At 39.3% G+C, this 21,246-nt stretch overlaps 1 protein-coding gene across 8 annotated transcripts in view; it reads right to left on the bottom strand.

Annotated features, from left to right (window-relative positions):
• The window catches only part of IFT81 (intraflagellar transport 81), a 184,172-nt gene that overhangs the window by 46,144 nt on the left and 116,782 nt on the right, over positions 1-21,246 (bottom strand). For all 8 annotated transcript variants that reach the window (XR_012780402.1, XM_075533688.1, XM_075533689.1 and 5 more), the window contains 4 exons: positions 16,656-16,740; positions 10,828-10,991; positions 8,947-9,042; positions 3,358-3,504 (listed from right to left, as the gene is read on the bottom strand). Coding sequence is in view for 7 of the 8 variants with exons in the window: in XM_075533688.1 (XP_075389803.1) it covers positions 3,358-3,504; positions 8,947-9,042; positions 10,828-10,991; positions 16,656-16,740 (492 nt within the window). In the remaining variant the exon portion in view is untranslated. The remainder of the gene's footprint in view (positions 1-3,357; positions 3,505-8,946; positions 9,043-10,827; positions 10,992-16,655; positions 16,741-21,246) is intronic.

The following is a 21,246-nucleotide window of genomic DNA, read 5'->3' as shown; positions in this document are numbered from 1 at the left end:
TGGTGTAAATCTTCCATTTCTCTGAGCTTCTCAAATACTAAGACCCCTAAGGTGGAGGCAATCATGACAAACAGGCAGCACAGAGTTCTGAACAGAGAAGGTGCACAGTCAAAGTGAGCCCCTGCATCATTCCCTCCTGGCACAGCATTCTTCCCAAACACCCTGCGACTACTTCCGGGTACCCTCTTACCAACTGTGCTAACAGATGGGTGGCACAAGACATGGTTCCTGGGTGACTACCACGTGACACTGAATCAGAAATGCTCCAGTGAGGTCCAGCCTTGTTATGTCATTGCAAGTGTGATAAACTGCCTAACTTTTGTCCATATGGCCAATCACTCCATCAAGGAGAAAGTATTCTAGTAGAAAATATGACAGGTCTACCAAGATTTGCTCTTTACAGAACTATGCTTAATGTTCCCCAATACCGCCTGCTCTGTTAAACAACTGCCAAATGAATTACTGGATTTGTTCTAGTTTCTGGGCAGACATTAGTATGATAAGGTCAACATCTTTTTTTTTTAAACCTTTTTGCATTATTTTATTATTAGGTGCTGTTGAGTTGATTCTGACTCAGAGATCCCGTGTGACAGGGTAATATGGTCCCATAGGGTTTTGTCAGCTATAATTTAAAAACATCATTTTATTGGGGGCTCTTATAACACTCCATACAATTGTATCAAGCATATTTGTATATATGTTGCCATCATCATTTCCAAAACATTTCGTTCTACTTGAGTCCTTGGTATAAGCTCCTCTTTTTTACCCTCCCTCCCTCATTCTCCCATCCTCGTAAATACTTGATCAATTGTACATTGCTATTATTATTTTATATCTTACACTGTCCATTGTCTCCCTTCACCCACATTTGTTATTTTTCCTGTATATCCAACCTTGTGATGGGTTCCCACCTTCTCTCCCTTCTCCCTTCCCAAACATCCCCCTATCCTCATGATATTGCTACTCCCACTACTGTTCCTGAGGGGTTTATCTGTCACTTAATCAAACTCCATCAGGTCTTATACATCCTCCTCGCCTTCAATTTTAGATCTCTTGTTGTTCCCTTATCCATGAGTTTGTTGGCTCCCCACTCCGCCTCCCTTTGTTCTTTCTTCAGGATTGTTCGTGCTGCCTATCTTATATAGATAGACATAGGGTGAAAGAAACAAACAAAAACAAAATAATACAAACTAGCAAAACAGAACAACAACAACAAAAAACCCTAATAGATAGTTCCAGGTCTGTCTGACCCTTATGTGTTTTATGATCAAGTTTTATGAGGTGCCAAGCTGTGTCCCCCAAGTCAGAAGTCTATTTTCAGGATTCCTCGGGGACTTGGTTACTTTGTTCCCCTTGCTGCCCTGCAGCATTCTCTTCACATTTAACCCACTGTGCATGGGGCAGACCAGGCACACTTTCTGCACAGTCTCCAGTATTGTCCCCCATAGTGCTAGTGGTCAGTGAGGGGACATCATATCTCATGGTGGAACTGGCCCAGCTATAGTCCTCTCTGTGCACTGGCTGCTCTGAGCAGCATGGTTGTCTCCAGGGCTTGGTGGGCATGATGAGCTTTTCTCTCTCTCTCTCTCTCTCCCCCCTCCCTCCAAGTTCACTCCCATGTTGTCTGGGCCGTCCTGCCTTTCTCCCAGTTATATCTTCAGTGCTGTCCTCTATATTGCCTCTTCTGGGGAAGGGTCAACATAGCTCGGTTTGGGTCCAGCCCCTTCCCAACATCCACTTTTTCCCCTCCTTTACAAGAGGAAGTATACCTTTTGCCATAATTCAGATGGGTCTCCTATTCACCACAAATTTGAAAAATAAAAGCGAATACCTTGGCACTAGGCAACCTGCCCTCATGTCTTTACACAGGAGACATCTCGCACTGACCAGCATTGCTTGGGTGTCTCCATGTGATTGATCAGCATGGCTAGTGGATTGGCCAGCATTTTCTGAAGGTAAAATATTAGTAGGCAGTATGGTGTCATACAGCAAAAATTGCCACTTAATTAATCTTTTTTTTGTTGTTTTGGCTCCCCCTGAATAGCAGCAATGTTGTCACAAAGTACATACTGTTCACTTCCAACTATCATTCTAAATGTTCCCATGTCTTAAGGCAATCTGGAAGTAGATGCCTAAAAGCCAAAGGAAATATTTCAATCAAATGTTGATTTACTAAATCTACTCCTTCCCAACATGCTAAAAGGCTCACAGAGTGGCTACCAGAAGCAGCACCGCGGGGAAAAGTGGAGCCATGGGAACAAATTCGTTTGTGTTGGGCATAGTGACAGTTCAGGGCCAATTTGGAACAGCATGAATTCAATCCCTTTTCAAAGCCAATACTGAAGTTTGGACATGAGCAGCTTTTCCAAGAAGCTTCTACTGAAGACTAGTAGCTAATACATATCAAGACAAAACAAAAACTGTAAGAGTAAAAAATGATCTACCATTTGATGGGGGGGGGAGGAGAGAATAAAAAAGCAATAGCAGCTATTTTGACTTCATTATTTCATGTCCTTTTTGATGAACTTTAAGAAAAGGGGTTGGAGAACTACATATATCTTTTGTGCTTGAGTTTAAACTCACTGCTATCAAGTCAATTCTGACCCATGGTGACCCAATAGGACAAATTAGAATGGCCTCTGTAGTTTCCAACACTGTAACTCTTTCCTGGAATAGAAAAACTCATCCTTCTCTCACGGAGTGCCTGGTGTTTTTGAACTACTAACCCCATGGTTAACAGCCTGATGTCTAACCCACTACACCACCAGGGCTCCTTGTGCTTCAGTTTAGCCATTTATAAAAGGCAACATTAGCTGTTCTAGCAAGCTCATGAATTTGATAGAAGGCAAATGAAATAACAGATGTTAAATTGCTGTTCAAAATTTTAAAGTACATACATATAGCAAGATAAAAGTATTTTTTAACCTGTAAGCATCTCTGAAGAGATGGTTTAACAGTGGCAGCTGCAACTACTGAAAGCAACATAGTGATGGCATTTTCTTAGCCTTTCATAGAGACACATTTATCAGCAAAATTAATTTCACTGTATTCATTAGCTCCATTAATTTTGTTTCCCTTCTTGTAATTTAATACTCAAATAAATGTAATATAAATTCAGTAAGTGGAAAACTGAAAGACAAGAACCTTGTCTCACAAAGCTCTCTGCCATTTAAAAAAATTAACAACAATATTTTTGTCAAGACACTTTTCTTTTTCTATTTCCCATAAATAAGTCATAAAATAAGATTAACATCCCTCTCCTGACATCCAAACTAGGAAAGCCCAACACATCTGTGTCTTCAAACAAAGACTCAACGTCACACCCAGGTTTTGTGAGATTCTTCAACTTTAACTTACCTCATCACCCTTGAGGACTTCAGTGCCATCGAACTCCCGGGTCTGGTTGGTCTTCAAGGACACCTCTCTCTCGAGGATGGATAACTTCTCCTTTGCCTCCTGAAGCTCTTCAGCTTTGGCCTCTTTTTTACGAGAAATGATGGATGCCTAATGGATCGTAAATACAACAGTAAAAGAACACATGCATTCAACTTTCTGTTGTTCTTGTGAAGGTATCTAGACGAGCATTTTCCATGTTACAGAGCTCAGTTTTCCCAGTCTGGGTGGCTTCTCCTGACCACTAGCCACCACCCCCAGCGCCAGATTTAGTGGGCACTAATAGACACACATGTTGGAAGGCAAAGGCCTTGAAAGCATAAGCCATATTAGCAGAGAAACAAAAATGCAGTAAGAACAAGAATATTAAAGTCTTATCAGGTAACACTGAAATGCGACTGGAAAGAGATTCTAGGTAAGTAAATCGAGTTTAACACTAAGTCTATTGTTCTTCTGTACAGTGGCTTCCTTTCCTCAGAAGAAAACAAGAAACCTTTATTCTCAAAACCACAACATCGGCCAACTTATCTAGGTCAATAAATCAGATTTTTCAAATGAAATATTAAAATGTCTACTAAATTTGGGGCACTCTAATACATAAAATGCAGCTTCTGTACCAAACATTTGACTCATCCAAATTATGCAAATGTTTAATCAAGTCAAATGGCTGTTCTAACCCTGAGTGCATCGTTTTATATTGGCAAGGAGCCCTAATAGCATACTGGTTAACAGCTTGGCTTCTAACCAAAAGGTTATCAGTTCCAGCCCACCCAGCACTCTGGCTTCTGTCAATTTTATAACCTAGAAAACCTTACGGCGCAGTGCTGCCCTGTCTCGTGGAGTCAATACCACAACCACCACAGGCATTCTGAGGGATCGCCCTAAGTAAATCAGAGACACGCTTGTTTAAGAAAAATATGGAAAAAATAGAAAAATATATTTAAAAAAGAGAAAAATATGAGGAAAAATGTTTTTCTTCAGTGAAGTAGACTGTTTCTCTGAAAGTATTCCTGGTAAGAAATCAAAAAGGAATGCTACGATCACCTGACGTATATAGGGATTCCGTAACGGTTCAAGTAAATGTATACTTCAGCCTTAAAGCCAGATTCTTATTAACAGAGACGCACAAGGGTATTTCTTACAGCAGCAGGAACAAGAGAGGCTGCCACTACCTCCACTACAGTTTACCACTGTGTTAAAACTATGAGGGAATATGATTTGTAAAAATGGTGTCAGGGTGATCTGACCTTCTCTAACTTCATGACGGAGTGGAGAGAATTACCTGCAACACCAGGCCAAAGCTGATTCTTATGAAGCAGAGGTCGGATACACTTTCTTCTAACTTAAAAAAAAATTTTTTTTTTTACTATTTCTGGCACTAGCCGTTTTCCAGGGCATTCTCTACGTCTCTGCTTCGTTGGATAATTTGTTGCAAAGGCCACGCAGAGCTGATAGTTGCGGGGTTATTAGTAAAGTCACAGGTTGCAATAAGAATCAGGATACAGTTCTTTGATCTAGATGGCTTCTTTTCAGCCACACCTGTGTAGTCAGGCCTTTTTCTGGCTCTGGTCTCAGGCTGGCCTCTGCCCTGTGCTAGGACAAGTGTTACAAAGCTCTTTAACTACACTAGTAAAAACCCCGGGGAATCCACTTCACCAGTAAACCTTGGCTTGAAAGCATTTTGCTCCCTTCTTGCTGTGAGTTGGCAGGCCAAACTCTGTTGACAAGTGCCTCGAGGCAGCCAGCCTACTCTCCCAGAAGGTTTACTACCAGAGTGGACTCAGCTCTCTTAACTCCATGGGCTGGCAAACTCACTGTACCATCGCACACTATAGTCTCCTGGATCTTTTGCCTCTGCTACTGTGCCTGTTTCTCTGTCACCACTGCTCAGCACCTTGTACTTTCTTCATTGTTAACACTCCCCTCAGGTCTAGGAGGTTTTTAGTGTAGGAATCCTAGGTCCAAAGGAAATACTCCAATCCTAGCTGTTCTTGGTGGTAGGAAGGTCACTCTTTCCTTTTCCGGATTGGCTCTTTTTTTTGAAGCCTAGTAGAGGGCAAAACTACCCTTTTTGGGGGGTCCTACCACTTTATTTGTTTGGTCCCCTTACCAAAGAGTTTCATGTACTTTACTTACATTATCATTTATGAGGGTCACAAGCACTTCATAGTCTCTCTTAATCAAATGTTGGGAATTACAGGACTATGGTAGAAAATGCCATTAAAAAAGCAATCCACTCACCCCTTCCAGAGGAGTAGTGTGGAGGAGATGGGCCACTCAGGGTTCAGTGTAGCAATAATGAAACTCAAAACCTTCCTCTAGTTCCTGAACGCTTCCTCCCCTCCCAATCATCATGACCCCAATTCTACCTTGCCTTGCGGACCTGGTTATGCCAGAGGATGTACAGCGGTGCAGTGGGGATCTGGAGGCACAGGGAATCTAGGACAGACAAACCCCTCAACACCAGCGGTGGGAGTGGCGACACCAGGAGGGAAGGGGGTGTAGAAAGGGAGAACCGATCTCGGAGACCAAGTGTAACCTCCTCTCTGGGAGATGGGCAATGGGGAGGCGGGTGAGGGGAGACGCCGGGAAGTGTAAGATAAGATATAATAATTATTTATAAACTATCAAGGGACCAGGGGTAGGATTGGGGAGGGAGGGGGACGGGGGAAAAAAAGGGAAACCGAGCTGATTCCAGGAACCCAAGTGGAAGGTGAATTATGAGAATGACGAGTGCAACGAATGTATAAGGGTGCTTTGCTCAACTGATGTATGTACAGACTGTGATAGGAGCCTTATGAGCCCCAATAAAGATTTTTTTAAAAAAGCAATCCACTGCACTATATCATTGAACAAAAGAAACCAATTTGAAGTATAAGAATTTGAAAAGAAAAAGGAATTTTCAGAGTATATAATTATATATCTAAAAAATAAAACCAATGGAAAAAGTATAGTCAACCAGTTATCAGTTTCCATAAAAGAAAACAATCAGTGATAAGACATAAGAAAATACCTCATTTATATGAGTGAAAATAAAATACAAAATGTAAAGATAGATGTTAACAAGTCCCAAACTCTTACGAAGACAACTATTGAGCATAAATTAAACCTGGACAAATGTTCTTTTGTCCAAAGATGACCACGTTCTTCAACAGGAAGATTCAATATCACAGAGATTTAAATTCTCAATTAATTGGCAAATATGATGCAACTCCAAGAAATACAATATTTGCTAGAGCTAAACAAGTCAATAACAAAGTTTATTTAAAAGAACACACATGCAAGTGCAGCCAAAAAGGTCTGAAGAAAGTGCAACAGCTGGAAGTGGGAGTGGCTGCGTTAGCAGCTCTGAGAGCTTGATTATAAGGCTTCTACAGACTAGCCAGTTGATGCAGGTGCGTGGATAGACAGGTCGATGGGGCAGATTAGAAAATTTAGAAATCCAACATAGTTCACAAATGTAGAGTAAGTAAAGGCAGAATCTGAAGTCTATGCGGTAAAGATGGTATTGGAACAATTGGATGGCCACATGCAAAAAAGATGTACCTCCAATCCATCAGAAGTTCTAAATCGATTCTAAGATATTTTCTATAAAAAGAACAAGCAACCAGAACATACTAAACACATGCATATCAAAAACAACACCAAACCTGAAAAAAGAGCATGCCTTAAAAGCCTGTAAGTAAATTCCTCTATAACCTGAAGGTGGGGAAATCATTCCTGTGACTCAAAATCTGAAAACAAGACCAGAAAGGGTTGATAAGCTTGATTTCATGAAACAGAGAACTTTCCCACGACAAAAACCATTATAATCAAAGTGAAAAGATAGATGACAAGCTGGGGGTGGTGGAGAATGTTATCATTTATAAGCTATACAAAAAGTATTCCTGATGCCTAGTTTCTAAAAGGAAATAAGGCAAGCATGATAAATGCAGTTTAACTCATAAAACACGATCAATATTTTTATTTAGAACATTGAAAGTGTACAAAGAAGTCCCTTGATGGATCATCTGGTTACACATTTGAAGCCACCCAGAGGCCCCTCAGGACAGGTCTGAGGATCTGAGGCTAAAGGGACACACCCTTGCTTGAACACTGTAAGAAAGGGTTCTGTGCTGCACACGAATGGCGTGGCCAAGCTTTGGCAAACACTAGCTGTAAGCAACTAAACAACAGTAAGAAGGGAAGCTATCGCTTTAAAAATGAAATTCCGCCCTCAGCTATAAGCAGAAAACGCTTTCTCATCAGACTTGGCAGTCAGTCGCTAAGGAAATTCAGCATTATCAGGTGTATTGCATTTCAAACTTGAGCATTCAAACTTGGAAAGTATTTTGTGGCTTTCCCACAAATTCTTTACGATAATCTGGAGATTAGCAAGGACAGAAGAGTATTTATTCTTTACTTCCTTCTCATTTTTAAGGCTACAAAAACACAGGTATGGCTTTTAAAAAAATCATTTTATTGGGGCTCATACAACTCTTATCACAATCCATATACATATCCATTGTGTCAAGCACTTTTGTATATTCATTGCCCTCATCATTCTCAAAGCATTTGCTCTCCACTTAAGCCCCAGGCATCAGCTCCTCATTTTTCTCTCTCCCTCCCCGCTTCCTACTACCTCATGAACCCTTGATAATTTATAAATTATTATTTTGTCATATCTTACACTGTCTGACGTCTCCCTTCACCCACTTTTCTTTTTTTTGACCCACTTTTCTATTGTCTATCCCCCAGGGACGAGGTCACAAGTAGATCCTTGTCATCGGTTCCCACTTTCCAATCCACCCTCCTTCTACCCTTCCGGTATCAGCACTCTCACCACTGGTCCTGAAGGGATCATCCGCTCTGGATTCCCTGTGTTTCCAGTTCCTATATGTACCAGTGTACATCCTCTGATCTAGCCAGACTTGTAAGGTAGAAGTGGGATCATGATAGTGGGGCGGGGAGGAGGCATTAAAGAACTAGAGGAAAGTTGTATGTTTCATCATTGCTACACTGCACCTAACTGGCTCGTCTCCTCCCTGAAACCCTTCTGTAAGGGGATGTCCAATTGCCTACAGATGGACTTTGGGTCCCCACTCTGCACTCCCCCTCATTCACAATAATATGATTTTTTGTTCTTTAATGCCTGATACCTGATCTCTTAGACACCTCATGATCACACAGGCTGGTGTGCTTCTTCCATGTGGGCTTTGTTGCTTCTGAGCTAGATGGCCACTTGTTTACCTTCAAGCCTTTAAGACCCCAGATGCTGTATTTTCTGATAGCCGGGCACCATCAGATTTCTTCACCACATTTGCTTATGTCCCCATTTGTCTTCAGCGATTGTATCAGGGAGGTGAGCACACAATGATGTGATTTTTTATTCTTTGATGCCTGATAACTGATCCCTTCAACACCTAGTGATCACACAGACTGGTGTGCTTCTTCCCTGTGGGCTTTGTTGCTTCTGAGCTAGATGGCCGCTTGTTTAACAAGGTATGGCTTTTATGGAGATGATCACCAGTAAGGTTACAGGTCTAAATGACTGGGCTGAAGGAGTGGTCTTACCTGCTGCCTATACAGTGACAGTTTGCCTTCAATTGGCTCATTCCTCATCATTTTCTTTTCAATCAGCTGGCTAATTTCTGTGTTTATTTCATTCATCTAAAAGAATATAAGAAATATAAGAGTGAAAAATGTTAAAAGGCTCTCTATGCTTACGCAAGCCCAATGACATCTGGCCAGGCCAAACAAGAAATGCCAAGTTTTCAGTCTTTGAGGCAAAGAGCGGGTTCCATTAATACTCAGTCTGTTGTTATGATTACTTATAGCAACAATTTACATTTCAAGGTACTTAACTGATTTCACAAAAAATAACCATCCATTACAATTTTTTTAAAGGAGTGTTGTAGGTTAGGCCTTGGTTGCTAACAGGCAGTTCAAAACCTACCAGCCCACTCTGTGGAAGATAGTTGAAGCCATTGCTCCCACAAAGAGGGACAGTCTTAGAAGCTCTACACAGTTACTAAAAGTTAGAATCAACTTGATAACAGTGGGTACTATAAAAAGAGTATTTTCTAGAAATCGACAGCTACATCTTTACCAAGACAATGGCTCTCAAGTCACCGCATGTCATAAAGATGGGTCTGGACATACATTCCCGGGAGTTCAGCAGCTGGATCTCACAAACTCAGCTGAGAGTGGGCAGGGATTACACGTAAAAACTCTTTTGGTTCTAATGATCTGGGATTACACACAGTCATTTAGTTACACAGTTAAACTTTTACAAAATGGAATAAAACAAAGCTGACTAAAGTCAAAAGACACACGTTGTCCTAGACACAGACAAAAAAGTACATGGCTTGCAGTACATCATTTGAAAAGACAATGAGCTGGAATCAACTCTATGACTGGATAAATGGTTTAAGGCTTCTAGTTCAAATTTGAGCCAAATCTGACTTGGATAATTCAATTTCTTTAAAACAAAACAAAGCAAAACCACTGCCAGCTAGTTGATTCTGATTCATAGAGACCCTACAGGGCAGAGCAAAAGTGCTCATAGACTGTCTGTATGGAAGGAAGCACACGGGCATTTCTTTCTCCTATGGCGAGGTTGGTAGGTTCAAACCTCCGACATGTTGGTTAGAAGTCAAACACTTAACCACTGCATTACCAGGGCTCCTAATGTCTCTACGTAAAAAGAGCAAAACGGTCAGAATAATGTATTTAATATCTTTTAATCTATTTTTAAACTTATTTTAAAATGCATGTTTGATTATTACCTTATTTCTAAGGAAACAAAAATGTTGCAATAGGATATCAGGTTTTAGTGAGCACCACAACAAAGCTTAGTAACCCTGAAGTGTCTGAGGCAAAATAGAACCCTGGTCTCTCAGGCAAAATATTAACTATAAATTAGAAATTCCTATATCATTATCCTTACAAATAAAAAATTAATGATAGTTATAATATTTAAAACTTGCCATCTAGATGACTGGAGTACAAATCTTAATCTAAATAGTTAACTCATCTACATTCAATTACATTTCTAAGTTACTTGGTTTTCTAACCAGTTGACTAGCAATTAAACTTCCTAGGGCAGCAGTTCTCAACCTGTGGGTCACGACCCCTTTGAGGGGTCGAACATCTCTTTCAACAGGGGTCGCCTGTTGAAACATGACAGTGATGAAGTAAGTCGCAACAGCAATGTTATGGTTGGGGTCACCACAGGTTGAGAAACTGTACTAAAGGGTCACAGCATTAGGAAGGTTGAGAACCACTGTCCTATGGGTTAGGTAACGGCATTTGTTATACTCCATAATTCTTCTTCATAAAGACAGTTGGCACTCTGGCACCAATTACAGCACGATACTAGGCAGCTTACTCCATTTTCGCAGGACTGGGGATGAAGTAAAACAGAGCTATAAAAAGCAGATGATTGCCACTTACCTTAGATTCAAGTTCAAGAAGATCAGAATGGCCCATAGCAGGCTCTGAAACCACTTTTTGTAAAAAATGCAATTCTTTTTTCTTGTTCTCTAGTTCTTTGGGAAATTTTTCAGTTACCATGTACGAATTAAACTTTATCTCCTCCTCTAGCCTCTTCATTAAACCTTAAAAAGTAACATTAATGCGTAGTTAGCCCAAAAGAGTAGGGTGTAATGACTTTCTGTACATAGCACTGAACAGTAAGGCATAACTGTTTAAAGCATCCCATAGAATATGTAGAGAGCGATAAAGAAAAGGTAGGTCAATGAAATACTTTGATGGCAGCTAGAATGATAATAAAGAAGCAAACCAAATCATCTAAATGGAAGAATACTTAAATAGAAAAAAGTGATGATTTTTGAAAATTACAACTTAACTCTTTAATATCCCACTATTTAAAAAAACATTTGGAAGTCATATATATTTTGGGGTCACACGAGGGGCCTTCAAAATTTAGTGGAAAAATTCCATTATCTTTTGATTCCATTTTCCCACAACCTTTATATATTGTGCCTTTAATTAATTATTTTTAAAAATTCATGAACTAATTGACAACCTTCAAATGAAATCAAACTCAGGCACACTCTTGGAGAAGAAAGTATAATTCATTCTTTCCTTTCTAATATTCCTGATGCATTATAAATATTACTATTTCTATTATTTACTTACATATACTAATGTATTATAATTTGACAGATTCTAACCAGCGAAGACTTTACTAAAGCTACAAGACCCGAAAAAAGAAATGCTCTACATTTGTAAATGTTTAAGACTTACATTGTTTTAGCAGCTTTTGATTCTGTAAGGTATTAGTTTATAGTTAAGTGGCAACTTGAATTATATTTGTTAAGATTTAATAGTTTTCTTGTTTTGGCAAAGAGCACAGATACATATATACACAAATTTTCAGTGAATAATGGTTTTGTTATAAATTCCCAGCCTAGAGAGCTTTAAAAGGTTTATTTCAGATCTTTCTATTACACATTTACAAATTCTGATTTGACATTTTAAAACCCTGTGTTTCCGGTTTAAATAATCTATGTACATAAACTGCACAATAAATCTTGCCCAAAGACTTCAAATTATTTTTAGTTCTTTGGGCTAACCATCTATTAACTACATAAAATTGTATTGAGGACAAATTCACAAGTTTTCCATGCTGCACTTTAATGTCCCCATATTCTAGGACTTAGGAAGGAAGGGAGAGTGTTTATTGAATCACACTACAGTCAGCCAGGTTTCCCATTAAAGCTACTTCCTGGCTTCTTCGGCTATTAGATACCCAGCTTTTTCATCTTTCCGTTTCTAAACATGCCTCATGTAACCAACAACGCAGGGAATCAAAGCCTAAAACGCACTTAAAGATTTCTAATTCCCAAATGATTTTTCTCTATCAAAAAGAAAGTTCCCAATATCAGAAAATGCAAGCTGATCTGCAGTGACAGAAGGCAGATGAATCACTGCCTGGTGGTAGAGGGTGAGAGGCAGCAGGGACGTGTGCAAAAGGGCCCAAGTGAGTGAACACTAGTGGGTCAGGGATACACGGGGATGTTCAACAGTGTGACCATGGTTACGGCTCCCCGAATGTTCACACATGTCAAAACTTATCAACGGTACGCTTTAATCTGTGCATTTCACTGCATGCCAATTTCAGCACAATAACACTGTTAAAAGATCATTAAAAGAGTTTCCCTCAGGTTTAAAGAATCTAACTTAGACTTTGTGTTTCTTTGTAAATATTTTCATTTCTTTTCATTTAGTTGTGTTTTAGTTTTAGAAATCCTGGTGACGTGTACTATTAGTTCACTAAGATCGATGCAACTTTTTAATTTAAAACCAACAGCAAACCAAGTTTGCTGCCATTGAGTGGTTCCAACTCATAGCAACCTTGGGTTTCCGAGACCCTATAGAAAAGATCTTCAAGGAAGTGGAAAATCTCACCTTTCTCCCTTGAAACAGCTGGTGGTTTCAAACTGCTGACTTTTCAGAGAGCAGTCCAATGAGTAACCCACTAGGCTAACAAGGCTCCTTTTGATTTAAAAATCTGTGAAAAAGTCTCATTGATTCTCCTGTAATTTAACGAGTGACATCTTTTAGGTCATAAATCTCACTAATGTATACACTATAAGGTTGAACTAACTACTGCGAAAGTTCTAGAGTAAACTGTCTTGATTTCATTCTGCAAAAGCAAAAATCACTTTGTAGATATTAAAAAATTGTTAAGTAGAAAGAACCTTTTTACAAGCCATTTTTTGTCATTAGAAAAGTTAGACTGATACCAAACTAAATAACCTGAATCAGGTAAACATAGCTTTATCTCCTTCCTGCTAAAAATAATCCTTAGACCATGGTTCCTAATTCCCTGGCAGACAACAACAAAGCACGAACTTTAACCTTCTCCTCTCTACTCCCTTGTCCACTCACAAAACACAGATCACCCACATAATCTCTTATTTCTAGCAATTTGTGCAAGCATTTTTTCTTAGTTGCTTCCCCTACTGTCTGTGAAAACATAATCTTCCTTCCCAGGAGGGCCAAGCTCTCTAGTCTCCCACCCCAACTCCTTGAACAGCTCTCCCTTCTTTCAAGAGATGATGTCTCTAAGTAAAATTTAGTGTGGGGAAAAAGACAGAGCTTCCTACTCCCATAACGAATATCTTGGGTAAAACAATAATAATATATGTTAAGGGTTGTGGGTGAAGGGAGAGAACAGACAGTGTAAGATACGAAATAACAATAATAATATATCATTGACCAAGGATTCATGAGGGGGAGGGGGCGCCCGAGGGAGGGCAAAAAGAGGTGAGGGCCCGATAGAAAGAAAATGTTTTGGAAATGATGATGGCAACATATGTATAAAGCGGGAGGCAGGGAGGGGATAAAGGGGAGCTGATATCAAGGAGTTCAAGAAGAAAAAAATGTTTTGAAAATGATGATGCTAGCAACGGTACAATTATGCCTGATCTAATGGAACTTTGGATTATAATAATATCTGTAAGAGCTCCTAATAAAATTTAAAAAAAAAGAGTATCTTGGAAACTCACAGGGGCAGTTCTACCCTGTCCTACAGGATCGTTATGAGTCAGAATCAACCAGATAGTCGTGAATTTGTTTTTGTTATAGCCACTCTGGCCCTCGCTCACTTCTCTTCCACATGCATCCTCCTTCTGTTGCCTTCCTTTCAAAGATGAGTGATCAAAAAAACCCACTTCTTCGCTTATCGTTTGCTTATCAGTTCACTGTGCCTTAGTATGGGCTGTCCTTTCATGCTTTCTTCACCTTTCCACTCGGAGGGTGACAGCAATCCAGGAAGCCCCCGACTGCGTGTCATTTTGGTGTCTCTCATCTCTGTTCTCATAGAAGACTGTACTGACCTCCATCAGCATAATCATCACATAATTGTCCACAGCTTGTCAGTCCGGGGATCACTTGAACAGAAATGCCTTTGCTTTCTATTCCTAACACTTAGTATATAGTACCTGATATGTAGCAGATGCTCAATAAATATTGAATTAATGAACAACTGGCTTAGGGTCAATTTTTCCTATTACTATTTAACATGTGCAATTAACTTTATTGCTTAACAGTAACTTTTTAAACATAATATTTATATTAATATTTTAAGCCAACACTGCAAGAGCTATAAAAACAGAACAGCCTTATTTGTCCATTTTATTACTAGATTAATGATTGTGAATTTCCTGGCTCCAACAATTTCAAATTAGGTTAGAAGTGAAAGCCAAAGCAAAATAAAGTCTCACAATTCAAATAAAAAATGAAAAATTACAAATACTACAAATATCTTTGCATAGTCTGTTTAGTTACCAGAACTGAAACACTGAAAACAAGAACAAACCAGCGGCCATCAAGTCGGTTATGCTAAATGGTAGTAGACTCATATGTCAGAGAAGACAGACCTGCACGCTGTACAGTTTTTAACAGCTGACTTTTCCCAAGTTGACTGACTGGCTTTTGTTCTGAGGCAACTCTTTAGCAGCTGAAGTGCATGATTAAGACATGCATCCACATCACATACTGGTTTCCTATATATCTATTAAATGTACCATATTCCCTTGGTTGTAAGATGCCTTTGGGGAACCCCCTTATGCAGCCATTATTTCATCAACCTCCAGTGAAACCTTGTACCCCTTAGAAGTCACACCTCATTCCCCCCCCCACCATCTTCCCTTCTCCCCCTATCCTGAGACAACCCCTAATCTGATTTGTCTCTATTGTTTTGTCAATTCTAGATATTTCATATAAATAGGAGAATACATATGAGGTCCTTTTGACTAGCTTTTTTCATGTACATAATGTTTTTGAGGTTTATCCATGTTGCAGAATGTATGAGAAATTCATTCTTTTTGAATAGATTAAAAATATTCCGTTGTCCACTTTCAGCATGCCCTGGGGACCTTGCCACTCCATTCCCTTGCAAGGTCCCCAGGGAATGCTGAAAGTGGACTTTGGGGCCAGGGAGTGGTGCCCCAACAGATTGGACTGGAAAACGCTCCTAAGGGCCAGCAAATGATCTCTGAACTAACTACAAGCTTTTCTCTTGTGAAAAAAAAAAAAAATTCCGTTGTATACTTCTGCTGTTGAGTCAGTTTTAACTCATAGCCCCATAATGGGGTTTCCAAGGCTCTAAGTCTTTCCGGGAGCAGTTTCATCTTTCTCCCAAGGCACAGTTGGTGAGTTTAAACTACCAACCTTTAGCCAGGAGTCCAACTCTTAGCCTGACAGCGTCACTAGGACTCCTTACAGTCCACTGTATGGACATACTGTATTTCATTTATCCATCATTGAGGGACAATTAGCTTGTTTCCACTTTTTGGCTATTAGATGTGATGCTAATACAAACATGCAATGCACAAATATTTTGTGTAGACAGGTGTTTGTATTTCTCTTGGGTATATCTTAGGATTGAATTGCTGGATCAAATGCTTAATGTTTTGAGGAAATGCCAAACTGTTTTCCCAACAGCTGCACCATTTTACATTCCTACCAGCAACATACGATGGTTCTCCACATTCTCGCCATACTTGTAACTGTCCTTATCATTCTATCATTCTATGCACTTCATCCGATCGTATAATGTCCCACAGAACACTACAGAAAGATGAACTCTCTGTGGGCATTTGCATCAGACTAGTTCTACAATGAAAACAAGAGGTTTGCAGTACTCTTGCAGTGGTCTTCCTCTCCCCTCTCTCTCATCAGCAAAAAAAAAAAAAAAAAAAAAAAATCACCTAAAATGTCTAGGATGAGTTTGCTTTGTTAATAAAGTGTTAATAAATTCTGAGATATTCAAATTCTGTGTACAGCTGGTATGAGGAAAAAGGCAGGAATTCCCAGGTCAGTAGTCTTGGTATTCCACAGCCAGAATATGGAAAACATTCTGTTTTAAGGGTCCCATCTTTTATTCCTTGTCTTTATAGCCCTGTCTCTAAAACAGGGATTTCATGTTGCACCCATCTGTTTGTCACACATCCCTTCTCACGTACCTTATACTCTCACACCAGAGGGCCTACCTTCTCTGTGGTTATTATTACCTTCCCCTTCTGACTACAGAGCTGATCAGGATGTGAAAGCCTACAGAAAACCCATCTTCCTTAAAGGACTCATTCACCAGCAAGGGGATAATGTTCCAGAATGCTGATAGCACCCAACTGTAATGAATTCCCATTAATGACCGCTCTCAGGAAACCTCATGATGTAAACTCACGCAAAACAACCCAAAGCAAGAACCAATTTTCCAATCACCTGCACGTCTAATAATGTCCACTTACTTTCAGGCTTTGCATCTGCTGCTGCGTGGCGCATGCTTTTGAGCTGGTTTTCCACTCTTTGCAATCGCTGCACTGCATGAAAGAGCTGTAAAATACAACTGGATTCATTAGCTGGTTAGTGAGTGGTTGGCTAAAACTCACATAAGCATGCAAGGAAATACGAAGTTCCACCTAATTCTTGAGGTATGAAAGGAATAATAAAAACAAAGAAAATAATGATGTGCAACCCAAAATATTAACTGGTGTGCTCCATACTATTGTAAAAATGTATATTAATATTTAAATATTCAGAAATTTCTTTGTAAGTTACTTGTTGAATTGGTGTTCAAGGAAAAACACTGTCTTGTTATGACATGCTGTACTTATTTCTAAGGAATATTAAAATTCTTATAAAAGATACCTCAGAATCATGAGGTATGAATCTAGAAAAGTTAGAAGACGTCAAAAATGAAATGGGATGCTTGAAGATCGATGTCCTAGGAATTAGTCATGTGAAATAGCCCGGTATTGGCCATTTTGAATCAGACAATCATGTGGTCTACCACAGGGCTTCTTAAACTTTTTACACTCATATTTTTCCATAACACCTTTTCTAAAACTTTTTCCATAACACCTTTCAACCAGGCAAGCATTGCCAGATACACCTCGAGTTCTTTTTTTTTTTTAAGTCATTTAACTGGGGACTCATACAACTCTTATCATAATCCATCCATTCATCATGTCAAGCACATTTGTTGCCATCATCATTTTCAAGACATTTTATTTCTACTTGAGCCTTTGGTATCAGCTTCTCATTTCCTCTCCCCCCTTTCCTACCTTCCCTCCCTTATGAACCCTCGATAATTTATAAATTATTATTGTTCTGACACCTCGAGGCCTTTATGCATTTGATTCAGAATAAATTTTTGGCCCATGTGCATTCAGGAAGCTTTCACTGTTGCCAAATTTTTCATGACCTTCCCACATTCATACAGGGTTGTGACTCACAGGTTAGGAAGCTTTGGACTACTGCACTTGGAATAAGTTTAAGAGGAATGATGTTGTGTTCATCTTTTAAAAGAACATTCCAAGATTCTCACTGGCAATACTTACGCATCCACAAGAGTGACCAGTTAATTAATGTGACTACTATGAAAATTTACACACTAACCACTAATGCCAAAGAAAGAGAAATCAAACATTTGTACCAATGTCTGCAGTGTTCCATTGACCAAACATGTTATCAAGATGCATAGATAATTACTAGTGATTGGAATGAAAAAGTTGGAAGCCAAAAAGAAAGAGTACTTGGAAAATACAGCCTTCGTTATGGAAACAATGCAGGAGATCACATTAAAATTTTGTAAGACCAAGAACCTATTTAGTGGCTATATTCTTTTCAACATCATAAGCAGTAGCTACATTCATATTAGAAAACCAAACTCACCCCCTTCGAGTCAATGGTAACTATAACGACCCTACAGGACAGGGTAGAACTGGCCTGTGAGTTTCTGAGACTGTAACTCTTTATAGAAGTAGAAAGCCCCATCTTTCTCCTTTGGAATGGGTGGTGGATTTGCACTTTGGACCTGCAGTTAGCAACCCAGTGTGTAACAACTATGACACCAGAGATCCTTAACTATAAGTACAGACATTGTTTAATGGAATACTCACCATAATCAAATGAACTACATCTGTGGAGAGAGATGATGGAGAAGATCTACATCACCAGCCAGAACAAAGTCAGGAGCTAACTATGGTACAGATCATCAATTTGCTCATATGAAAATTAAATTATAGCTGAAGAAAATTAAAGCAAGTCCATGACCTTGAGCATATCTCACCTGAATTTAGAGACCATCTCAAGAACAGATTCAACACAACGAACACCAAATGAACAAAGGCAAAATGCATTGTGGATAAAAACAAAGAAAAATGCGTTTCAGGAAAATATCAAGGACAACATGTAAGAAAGCAAAATGCCATTAAAGAGACAAGAAAGAAGAAAAGACCAAAATGGATGTCAAAAGAGGCTCAACTCATGCTTGAATGCAGAGTTGCTAAAGCATGTGGAAGAAAAGAGCTGAACAGAGATTTCAAAGTGTGGCTTGAGGTGACAAGTATGCTAATGAAGTGGACAAAAACTTGGAGCTGGGAAACCAAATGGGAAGCACATGCTCAGCATTTTTCAAGCTGAAAAAAATGATGAAAAAAGTCAAGCCATGAGTTGTAATACTGAGAGGTTTGATGAGCAAAATATTTAATGACGTAAGATGCCTCAAAAGAAGATGGAAGCATCTATAGACGATGGAACAATCCCCATACAGGGGGGCCACAGGGAAGGGATGTGTCAACCAGGGTGCAGTAAAGCATTGATGAAACAATATTCCTCTGGCTCCTTGAGGCTTCCTCATCCCCCACTATCATGACCCCAGTGCTGCTTCTCAGTTCAGATGAGACCACAGCATGTACACAGGTATAGATAAGAGGTGGGGGCTCACAGCATACGAAATCCAGGAACAGGAGTGGGAATAGCGATACCAGAAGGGTAGAAGGCAGGGGGAACAGGAAGGGAGAAAGGGGGACCTGATCGCAATAATCAGCACATAATCATACACCCCTCTCCAGGGGGAAGAACAACAGAAAACTTAGGGGAAGGGAGACAGCAGTCGGTGTAAGATATGAAAATAATAATATTTTATAATCTATAAAGGGGTTACGAGGGTGGGGCGGGAAGGGAGGGAAAAAAGAGGAGCTGACACCAAGGGCTCAATAGAAAGTAAATGTCTAAAAAAGAATGAAGGCAACGTATGTACAAACATGCCTGATGCAATCGATAGATGGATTGTAACGAGTTGTAATTTAATTTTTAAAATGTTAACTAAAAAATAGAGATGGAAATATAAATCACTATGCCAAAAGGAAGGAAGCATAAAACAAAAAATGATACTATTGAAGGAAGAAGTCTAAGCTGCACCGAAGGAATTAACAAAAAGCAAGGCTCCAAGAATTGACCGAATACCAATTGAGATGTTTCAACTAACAAATACAATGCTGGAAGCTGCCACTTGTCTATAGCAAGATATTTGAAAGATAGGTGAGTAATTTGGAAGAGATTAGTGTCTGTACTCATTCCAAATATGATCTAGCAGAATATAGATAGTAACAAATATCATTAATGTCACATGCAAAGTAAAATTTTGCTTAAGATAATTCAAAATTATCTGCTGCAGCAGTAAATCAACAGGGAGCTGACACACATTCAAGCCATACTCAGAAGAAACAAGGGAAACAAGGGACATGATTGCTAGTATCCAATGGATCTTGGCTACAAAATGGAGAATACCAGAAAGCTGTCTTACCTGTGTTTTACTAACTATGCATAGGCATTCAATTGTGTGAATTACAGCAAATTATGGATGACACTCCAAAGAATGGGAATTCCAAAACATTTCATTGTGCTACTACAGAACCTATACAGAGACGAAGAGGCAGTCATTTGAACAGAGTGCGAAGAGATACTGCGTGGCTTAAAATCAGGAAAGGCATGTGTAAAATGAAAATATTGAATGCACAATTTTTAGCGTTTTTCTTTTCTATTTCATTGGGGGCTCTTACAACTCTGTTACAAACCATACATCAATTGTATTCAACATACTAGTGCATATATTCCATCAGTCTTTTCTAGACATTGACTTTCCATTGACCATAGTTATTCATCTGCACTGTACACAGATACTCCAATGAACCATATGGAGAAGAATGTAGTATCAGGATTGAAAGAAGACGCATTACCAACTTGCAATGTGCAGATGACACACTGTTTGCTGAAGGAGAGGAGGGCTTGAGCACTTATTGATGAACAACAAAGATGATAGCCTTCATTATAAATTACCCCTTAACATAAAGAAAACAAAAAATTCTCACAACTGGACCAATCAGCAACAACATGAGAAACAGAGTAACAAATGAAGATGTCGAGAATTTTATTTTACTTGAATTATCAACTTCATTTCATTACTTCATTATTTACTTCATTATCAACATCCATGGAAGCAGCAGTCAAGAAATCAAATGACATATTGCATATGGCAAATCTGTTGTAAAAGACCCCTTTAAAGTATCCAAAAAAAACCAAAAGAAACCTCAAGACATGTTATCTTCCATTACTTCATATGTCAGAAGAATGGACAGACCTGTCTTGGAAAAAGTACAGCCAAAATGCTTCTAAGAAGGGAGGATGGCAAGACTTCTTTTTACATACCCTGGAAATTTAATCAGGAGACCAGACCCTAAAGAAGGACGTCATGCTCGGCAAAGCAGACGGTTAAGGAAAAAATACCCTCACCCAGATGGATTGCCACCGTGGCTGCATCAGTGGGCTCAAACACAGGAGTGACTGTAAGGATTTTCATTCTGTTGTACAGAGGAAGGCACTTCACAACACAACACAATCCAAATCTGATAGTAAGTAACCATTTGGAGCTTGAGCAATGTAAGCATGCTGCAGTAAAACCACTATGATGCTAGGTCAAGCTTCAAAGGAGCCAAACATCTAACCTGAGAATCTATAGGAATGAGCTGTGGGAAACAGAAAGATTTCTTCCAAGTC

The sequence above is a fragment of the Tenrec ecaudatus genome, chromosome 16, assembly GCF_050624435.1.
Source record: "Tenrec ecaudatus isolate mTenEca1 chromosome 16, mTenEca1.hap1, whole genome shotgun sequence".
Lineage (NCBI taxonomy): Eukaryota > Metazoa > Chordata > Mammalia > Afrosoricida > Tenrecidae > Tenrec > Tenrec ecaudatus.
The sequence above is the reverse complement of the archived record's forward strand: the minus strand, read 5'-3'. Positions and strand labels throughout refer to the sequence as shown.